The following is a 9191-nucleotide window of genomic DNA, read 5'->3' as shown; positions in this document are numbered from 1 at the left end:
AATTATCTCCATTAACGGTGAACTTTATAAAAAAATAAAAAAAATTAAACAAGTCACAAAGTTACTCCTAAATCTAAATTTTCCGTCTACATGGAGACTAAAAGTTGAAAAACACATCCATCAACTCATGTAGTACTATGCCAAAGGCTTTTTGGTAACATACAACATATTGTTAGTTGAGTTTCTGAATTGCTAATGTTAACACTTAACGTGTGCTGACTTTATTCACTTGTCCATCCTTCCAACCCCAAAGTTTTACTCTCCATTTCATTGACAATTTTAAATTTGAACTATGCAAAAAATAATATAGAATAAATACGAAGACCTCCAAAATAAAATAAATACATCTCAATTCTTTGAATTATAATATAAATAGATAGATACACACTCACGACTCATGACTCAGAGATAATATAATATAATATAATATAATAAATACAGTTTGCCAAGTAAATTAAAGGAAACACAAATTCAATTCAATACTGACTCTGCATTTTATGTACAGCAGTTTCAGTTTGTTTGTTTTTTTTTTTTTTTTTTCAAGAAAAATAAAAAAGAAAAGAAAAAACTAAGGCTCTATTTATTTATTCAGTCTAATTCCTACTCTTGTGTTTGATTGATGATATAACATGTGAGATCCTGTTTTATATGCAAAACCCACCTTAAAATGGTGAGGGTAGCGTGCACATCTCTCTGAATCTCAACTGAAAATGACATTTCTACCCCTGGACCCTGACAAAGAATGGGCTTGTTCACAAAGGGTTTAGATCCAAAGAGGGTTTGAAATGAACTCTGTCCCTGAGCAGTAGATGGGAGACAGAGTCTGCCAACACCGCGTGTCCCCCGTGAAGCAGTTCGTGGGTCAGCCCACCAAATTGCCTCCCGGGGGACTGCGACTGTTTTGCCCGGAACATATCCGGGATGTTGTTCACTGGCTTTGAGATTTCGTGAAGGTAAACCGACTGGTTCACATGATGAAATGCAATTTTACCACCACCACCACCACCACCTCCCGCCCCCAGAGGAGTGGAGGTGCCGGAGGTGGTTAGTGGGCTGGATATGGGTGATGGTGACATCCTTCCGTTTAGGTGCTGGTGCTGTGGTGATCTTGAATGTAAAAGTGGGCTCCCGATTGGTGACACCGGGCACGATATGTTCCTTGGTATTTGAACATCACTGTAAATTCAATTTATTAATTAATTAATTAATTATTAATATGATGATGATGATGATGTGTAACAAACATACCTGGAACCAAAACCTGGTCTTGAAGCTCGAAATGAATGAGTAACGAGTCTATCGGAATCAAGTAGTTGTCGGTTTCTTGGATGTCCGATTCCCTGTTAAATTAGTTTTTACATTTTAGTCCTGAGCCAACATAAACAAGGGTAGTAATGTAAATAGAGGAAAGATTTGATTTTTATTTTTTATTTTACGTACCCCATTGGGATCGGAGGAAGGTTCCGGATAGGGATAGGGTAGGAGCGGTCTTTCCAAAGGAGCAGCATTTTTAACAAAGCTGTGATCCAAGAGTTGGGCGGCTGTGGGCCGAAGTTGTGGATTCCTTTGTAGACATTGTCTTACAAAATCTTTTCCTTCATCCGATAAATGATCAGGAATTACAGGGAGTTCTTTACTGTTTCCAATCTTAAACAATGCTGCAACCTGTTATTCACAATTTTTAATTAATAAATAAATAAAACATATTTAGGTCCCTTTTTTTTTTTTTTTTTTTTACAATATTAGTATCGAGTGAGTGAGGGAATACTGACCCCTTCATATTGGCTCCAAGGAGGTTTAGTTGTGGCCATTTCTAGAACTGTACATCCAAGACTCCAGATGTCAACAGCCAGGTTTGACCCGTTGCTGTTCTTGATGATCTCAGGTGCCATCCAGTAAGGACTCCCTTTAAATGACAATGGACATGTTTGCCCTGTGATCTGTGTAATCAAGTTTTTTTTTTTTAATCTTTTACTTTTACCCTCATCATACTGTACATCCAAGTAAAATCACTATTTTTGGACCAAAAATAGTCATTTTACTTGAGACAGGGACCAAGATTGCAAAAGTCAGCTATACTCAGGGACCAAAAATGTAAGCTTACATGTTTTGCCATTCCAAAATCGGCAAGTTTGACTCGGCCGTTTGGGTCAACAAGGATATTTGCTCCTTTTATATCCCTATGGATGGTATGCTTAGCATGTAAATATGCAAGCCCTGATAAAATCTGTTGGGTGTAACTTCGGATCGCCAGCTCACCAAATTGTCCGTATTCTTGAAGAAGTTTATAAATTGAACCACCCGACACGTACTCCAGATATATATAAAGTTTGTCATCAACCTGTTCATATACACAATCACCATTTCTAACATTATAAAATTACCATTTTTTTTTTTTTTTAAATACACAACAAACAAAAGAAACTTGCCATTTCAGAACCATAATACTGCACAATATTTGGATGGCTTAACCGGCTCAGTAAAGAAACTTCCTGAAAAACAAAAATCAATAATGAAAACTGGAAAAGGAAAAACAAAAGAAATATTATGTAGTTATCCCAAACTGCTGATACATACTTGTCCCAACTGTCTTGCACTTTCCTTTGACTTTGCATCATCAGAGAACAATGTAACTTCCTTCATAGCACACATTTCGCCACTTTCACTACACCAACAAACATGATAAGTCCAGATAAGAGAATAAACTAAAAAGATAATGAAATGAAAAATCATACCTATTGAAACCAACATAGACATGACCAAATGAGCCTCTACCCAGAAGCTTCCCTTTCTTCCATCTTGACCCTGGGCTAGGTAAATTATCAGGCCTCCCTGGACTTCTTGGAACAGAAGGTGAAGTGGCTGCTGAATTTGACTGAGAGAAGGGTAGAGAATTGGAAATTGTAACCACCGGAGGAAGTGGTAACCGGTGACTTTTCTGTTTCACATCATCTGACCGATCTGCCCCTCCACCTGCCCTTGGATGAAGTGGTGTCACTGCCCCACTATGGATTCTAGAGCTAGGACCTGGACTTGTCATTTTAGGACTAGGAAGTGGAGAACACTCTGGGCTACCTCTACTTGGTTGCCAAAACAACCCTGCCATGTCACCTCCCATGGAATTATGACCCGAGTTTTGACCCGAACCAGGGCTAGAACAGTGACCCGATCCGGATCCAAGAAAAGGGAAATCTGGATTAGGTTTTGAGGTGTAGAAGGCTGAATTTATAACTTGCTCCGTTCCAAATGCACGTAAGGGGCTTCTAGAAGGACTTGATATGGAAGAATCCGGAGCACTGAAGAATGCACCATGAGAGGGGACCTGAAGATTCGGGACGTGACTTCTTAAAGGCTTTCTTCTAGGTGGTGAAGAGGAGATGTGATTATCAAAAAGATGATCATGTGGTTTTGGTACCTCCCTTTTAGTTACAGGCAATGGATCCTTAACAATCATACTTCATAAACAAAAAGATAAAAACATACAATGAATCAGTCATATACAAGATTTAATGCATTTTTTTTCTAAAAAATTTCAAAATTTATAAATATGCTTACTTGGAAGGGCTGCCTGCGGTTGTTCTACTCCCGGTATCATAATCAGATGCCAAGGGGCTAAGCTGGCTTGAATCAGGTGGATCATCACTATCACTATAACATTCACTACAAACAGAATCTGCTCCATCAAAATCTCCTGCATCTGGCCTGGTTCGCATATGGGGGAGTGGAAGAAAGGGAGGCGTTTTGGAGCCCTTTTCTTGTTTTTGTTTTCCGGATGCACTGAGTCCAGACTCGGTACGAGTCATACGGGAAGGGTGAAGAACTGGAAGAGGGAGTGGTTGAGCTTGAGGTCGTTCTTGAAAACTTTGACATCTTGCCACAAATTTGGATTCTTTGGAAGGTGACACGGATCTGGACTGAATCCTAGATAGAGACCCAATCTCTGAAACTGTGTCACTGCAACCTCTCCGGGAGCCACCTGATTTTTTGTCAGAAGAGATCCTAAACTTGCGAATTGTGTCAATGATACTATCCTTGCTTGTCTTCTTCTTTGCTTCTTTAGATGATGACACTCTCCACCATGAAGGCATGTTTCCCGATGTTATACAGAAGAAAAGGAACACGGAGTAAAATCTAATCCGCCACCAGTTGGCCAATCCCTAAATTTCACATGAGATGAGATGATCCACTATTTAGTATGTAGAGTTCTCCAAGAAATTTGCTACCAAGTGTGAGAAAGTTAAATCATTTGTCCTGGTATAGAGAGAAGACAAACAACTTTAAGAAACTTTACTAAGAAAGGAAAATTTAAATTACTTAAATCCTGTCAAGCAGCATGGCTATTTCAATCTACTTCTGTATAAATCCTATGGTTCAAGCTTCAATGGAATTAATTCTTCATGAAAACCGGAATCAAGGAAAAGGAAATCGCTCCGACGTCCCTAAATAAACGAATTCGTCTTACTAGAAATCCACAATGTTCTCCGGCTAAATAGAGGATTTGATCTTCGACATTTCATCCCCTTCAGAGAACAAAGAGACATAGCATCTAAGAATTCTGATTAGGGCAGTAACCAATTCGATCTATACCGGTCCATAATTACAGCATTTGAACATAGATCTACACACAGCTGCATCGAGAATCAAAGGAACAGACCGGAAAAGCTTAACACGAAAGGTAATGAAAGTTTATATAACTTACAAGGTGGAGCATCTGATATATGCTTGAGCAGCGGTTGAGAAATGCAACGAACGAGCAGCAGCGAAAGTTGGACGTCTGAATTAAGCTACAAGAAGAAGAAGAAAAGGCGAAAAACAAACAAAATCTAGTAAAAAGATATGGAATTGTGAGGTTTCCAAGTGATGTTCTGTGAGAATAAACTGGGAAAAGGAGAGCAAGAGAGAGAGATCGGAGAAAGTATAGAGAGAGAGGAGGAGGAGGGGTTGGGTTCTCTTTTTTGCTTTCACTTTAGATTTGTTTAATGGAGGAGAAGAGAGTGGACTTGTACTAGTGGGGTAAGTCGTTAGTATCCCCTCCTTAAATATATAGATGTAAAAAAAAAAATAGACCAAGTGATTATCAAATTTTTTGTTTATATGTTTTGAAAATTACTACACATAAGATATAAATTTTTCTATTGAGATAAAAATAATGAATGTCAACTTATAATAATAATAATTTTATGTTAGTTCAATTACTTAGAGCTTTTATACTATAGTCATCGTCGTAGTGATTTCATTATTTTCTAACCATTTCACATCATTATGTATTAAACCTAATTTGTTAGTTTTTACCGCATCACTTAAGTTGTTGTTGACCTTAAAACTGTTACATAATTCCACAAGAATTATATTTTCTAGCAAACTTTTGAATCATTTTATAAAATAACAGAATAGTCTATATATTAGTATGAAGTTATAATTACGATTTTTACATGCTTCATAATATACCATATGGTTGAACTTCGGTGGTGACATATTAATTTATATTGTTTTTAAGATCAGCAAAAAATCAGTCGTTTAAAGTTCAAACTAAAATATGATATATTAACGTAATTATTTCAATTTTCAAAAGTTAATGTGAAAATATATTATTTACTACCTAATTGGGGATGATAAATTATTTCTCTTAGATGAACTACTATGCAAATTCATTAAAATATTAAATTACTCTACTTTTAGATTATTATAAATTAATAGTCATAATTAGACTTATCGCCTGTCATTTTGTGTTGGGTCGTTTTCACAAAATCCTATTTTGTGGAGAAAAAAAAGTCTCATACGGTTTACCAATAATGTCTTCAACAAATCAAACGTCAAATCTATGTATTTATTCAATCATTAAAGGTCTTTGGGATCTTTATTTAATTCAACTTATTGCAAAAAATGTTTCTTAATTTATGATTCTGTTGTGTATTTGCGTAAGCATACAATAATTAAAAACAAAAACAAATTAGAATTAACAAAGGTTGAATAATGGCTTCTATCTTTGATAGAACAAGAATGCAAAACTTTTACGTTTTTCTAATTTTCTCTCTATGGTCAAAACTCAAAAGTCTTTTGATTTTACAAAGTTTACATATTAGGACCCTAGACTTATCTCTTATTTACAAACTAACCCTTCAACTAGTTTAATAACTTATTTACACAACAATCTCCACTTTGGCATTCAAGTAAGTCCACCCGCTACTTTCAACACCTAAATTGTCTCTGTGAAAGTGCAACCCTCCCTATCGAATTAGAAATCGACACCTTGGATAACCAACTTGTATCCAATAAAACATTCTCAAATCGTTAAGCCTTTCTTATCAACCAAATATACCAAAACATTTGTCACCATTAGCACGCATGTGTTGATCACTTGAGTTACCTTTATTGATATCACCGTGAAGAAACATCTCATGTTGCCCTACAGGTGGAAAAAAAAATTGTAGTCGATCTTTAAAATCTTTGTAGTCGGCCTTTACTATTCACCTACAAACAAAATCCATGAATCTCACCAGAACAATCTATCATTAAAATCATAACCTTAACTCGTCGACTAACATCTTTCGAGACAACCGTCTCCCATGTCCTCGAACTCATACCTAATCGGCGATCCAACTTGTCTTCGTACCAATCTTGAGCAATCAAAGGACAACCCTCTTTCGTTCTGCATTAAGGTAGCGTTTGATAGATGGATTAGATGAAACTTGATTTCATTTAAGTATACAAAAAAGATCAGACTTTACTATACTAAACATAATTAGATTGGGCAAGACAAATGATTTAATATGACCTTTGTAAGACTGGAAACATAACATAACAAGTTGTATGATTGTGTTTGATAAAGCTAAAACATAACATAACATAGCAATATGTTAAAATGATCATATTGCCCTTTTGCAAAAATAATAGTAAAAACTCCTTTTAACCAACAAGTTCAAAATTAACAATTTTTTTTCGAAACAAAAAAATCAAAATTCATATATTAAAACTAGTTCTAAGACCAACTATTCAAATTTGTTTCAAAATTAACAAAGTTATAAATTCAAATGGTTTCAAATATACATAATCTTATATTTAAAAAAAAAAAGTAACAAACTTCAATTATCTTCTTCCGATATAGCTATAACACCTTGATCAATGTATTTTTTATTTATACCCTTAGTATGAAATTTAATTGCAAAATTGGTCCCTTGGCTCATTAAGTGAAAAAGGAGCATTCATGTGAGTATGTTGTTGGGCGTACTCACCTGTACGTCAGGCGTACGTGACTGATGACCAAACCCTAAAGGTCATTTGGACCAAGGGTTTGAGTTTTTACCCTCTTGTATGCATGCAAATAGATAAAGTTAGAGACGTTGTCCATTAAGACATCCTTTCTTACCTGGATCTAAAGTTTGGAGTTTTTGGTTAATGAAATAAGAACTTAATGGAAAAATAGAGATTTAGCTCTAGTACTTTGGGTGTGTCTGGAGCTACGCTACGCGTACCTGGTTTCAAACTTGTGGATTTAAGAGGCACCATCAAAGTTGGGCGTAGAGGGAAGTATGCAAGGCATACTCAGTCCAGATGGAATCTTTGACTTTTGACATTGACTTTGACATAGGGTTTGACCTAGAGGCATTTGGGTATTTTTAGTTGTAGTTTGAGTTAAGGTTATTGTTTGTTGTATAGGTGACATGTACAGGTTGCATTTGGAGCAACGTTCTTTTCTGTTATCTTTTCAGACTTTGAGGTGATTTTTTCCTTACTATACTCTTGGGTCGAAGGCACCAATGTCGGTGTAACGACCAAAAATTTCAACAAAATTTAAATTTTTCAAAAACAACCCATTTTAATAATGTTATTACAAAAAGGTTTTCAATACATTTATTATCAGAGTATTCCCAGAACCATGTCATAAACATAAACACGAGGGGCGGTACGATCACGCCTTCGCCTTTCCACGGTCTCCTGAAGAACCTGAAAAACATTAAACCACAACTGTAATCCCGAAAGCTTAGTGAGATACCCCCAAAATACCAACCACATATACCATACACATATAACATGTCATATCATAACCGATCACAGAACAGCCATGCATATCGAGTCTACTGTGTGACTAGTCCGCCGTGTCGGGCCTTCAGTCCACCGGGTCCACCCTCCGAGTCTAGTCATGTCCCTCGAGTCTGCAGTGTGGTTGGTCCGCCCGTACCGGGTCTTCAACCCACCTGGTCCACTCTCTGAGTCTACAGTATGACTGGTCCGCCCGTATCGGGCCTTCAATCGACCTGGTCCACTCTTCGAGCCTCGACACGTCTGGTCCGCCCTGGTGGGGCCTACAGCCTATTCGGACCGCTTGTTGGGCCTTCGGAACAACCGGTCCGCCCTGGGTATCTTGGCCTACAGCACAAAGCAAGACCCGCCTCAACCCAACTCCAGTCCAAACAACCATGTGCACATAAACATACAATCATATAACAGTTCACAGTCAACAAGTCGATCAAACAGATCACATAACATACCATCATCCTAACCAGGATACCGACCTAACCGGTCACTAGCATATACCATCCTAACTACCAGGATGCAAACATATCAAAGCAATAGCATAACAACAAATACCCGGATCTCAATCCGATAAAGGGTCGGCTTTGGTGCCTTAGACCCTGTTGATATAGTGAGGATAACTCACCTCGCGATTGCCGATACTTTGAACTGAAGAAGCAGATTTTCGAATCACCAACTCACCGCAAATCCCGAACTAGCCCACATAGCACAAATACCCATTAGGCCAAGCATATATATATATATATATATATATATATATATATATATATATATTCACTTATCGGGTCAAGGCCAAAGTCCAAATCTTATACAAAGTCCAATATTGGCCCAATTTACCAAATTGGGCCTACCTCACCAAATGTGCCTAGATCCAAGGTCCATAACAATAATTGGGCCCAAAATACTCTATCCAAAATTTCCAGTCATGGCCCATAAACCAACAACCCACAAATGGCCTAAACTCTAAGGCCCAACATTAAAATCCAATCAGGGGAAGTACGTTGGGCGTACCCTCCATGGTACGCGGGGCGTACACGATGAATCATAGCTGGGGATCGGGGCACTGGCCCGCTACGCGGGGCGTACTCAAGTGCTACCCGGGGCGTAACCCTGCCACTCATTAAGTCCTTATAACTTCTTATTGGCTTAAGCTCTTA

General features: G+C 37.5%; 1 protein-coding gene across 2 annotated transcripts; it reads right to left on the bottom strand.

Annotated features, from left to right (window-relative positions):
- Window positions 1-395: 395 nt before the first annotated feature.
- LOC145008999 (mitogen-activated protein kinase kinase kinase YODA-like) lies at window positions 396-5007 on the bottom strand. Of its 2 annotated transcripts, XM_078967648.1 has the most exons (11): window positions 4700-5001; window positions 4463-4520; window positions 3556-4251; window positions 2736-3455; window positions 2578-2665; window positions 2430-2492; window positions 2105-2341; window positions 1773-1940; window positions 1441-1665; window positions 1249-1340; window positions 396-1176 (listed from the first exon to the last, which is right to left on the bottom strand). In XM_078967648.1, exons 3-11 carry the CDS (start codon window positions 4086-4088, stop codon window positions 753-755), a joined length of 2550 nt encoding a protein of 849 aa, XP_078823774.1. In that variant the 5' UTR covers window positions 4089-4251; window positions 4463-4520; window positions 4700-5001; the 3' UTR covers window positions 396-752. The 2 variants fall into 2 exon arrangements, with proteins under 2 accessions (XP_078823774.1, XP_078823773.1); XM_078967647.1 differs by lacking the exon at window positions 4463-4520 and having other exon boundaries at window positions 4700-5007.
- Between the last annotated feature and the right edge of the window lie 4184 nt (window positions 5008-9191).

The sequence above is a fragment of the Lactuca saligna genome, chromosome 8 (assembly GCF_052625555.1).
Source record: "Lactuca saligna cultivar CGN05327 chromosome 8, ASM5262555v1, whole genome shotgun sequence".
Lineage (NCBI taxonomy): Eukaryota > Viridiplantae > Streptophyta > Magnoliopsida > Asterales > Asteraceae > Lactuca > Lactuca saligna.
This window is presented reverse-complemented; position numbering and strand designations above follow the sequence as displayed.

Excerpts from the sequence above, each read along its gene's own strand:
- LOC145008999 (XM_078967647.1), bottom strand. The coding sequence starts at position 4,088 with ATGCCTTCATGGTGGAGAGTGTCATCATCTAAAGAAGCAAAGAAGAAG. Across the intron at positions 3,456-3,555 it reads ACCGCAGGCAGCCCTTCCAA|TATGATTGTTAAGGATCCAT; the intron begins GTAAGCATATTT and ends TTGTTTATGAAG. Across the intron at positions 1,341-1,440 it reads CTTCCTCCGATCCCAATGGG|GGAATCGGACATCCAAGAAA; the intron begins GTACGTAAAATA and ends CTAATTTAACAG.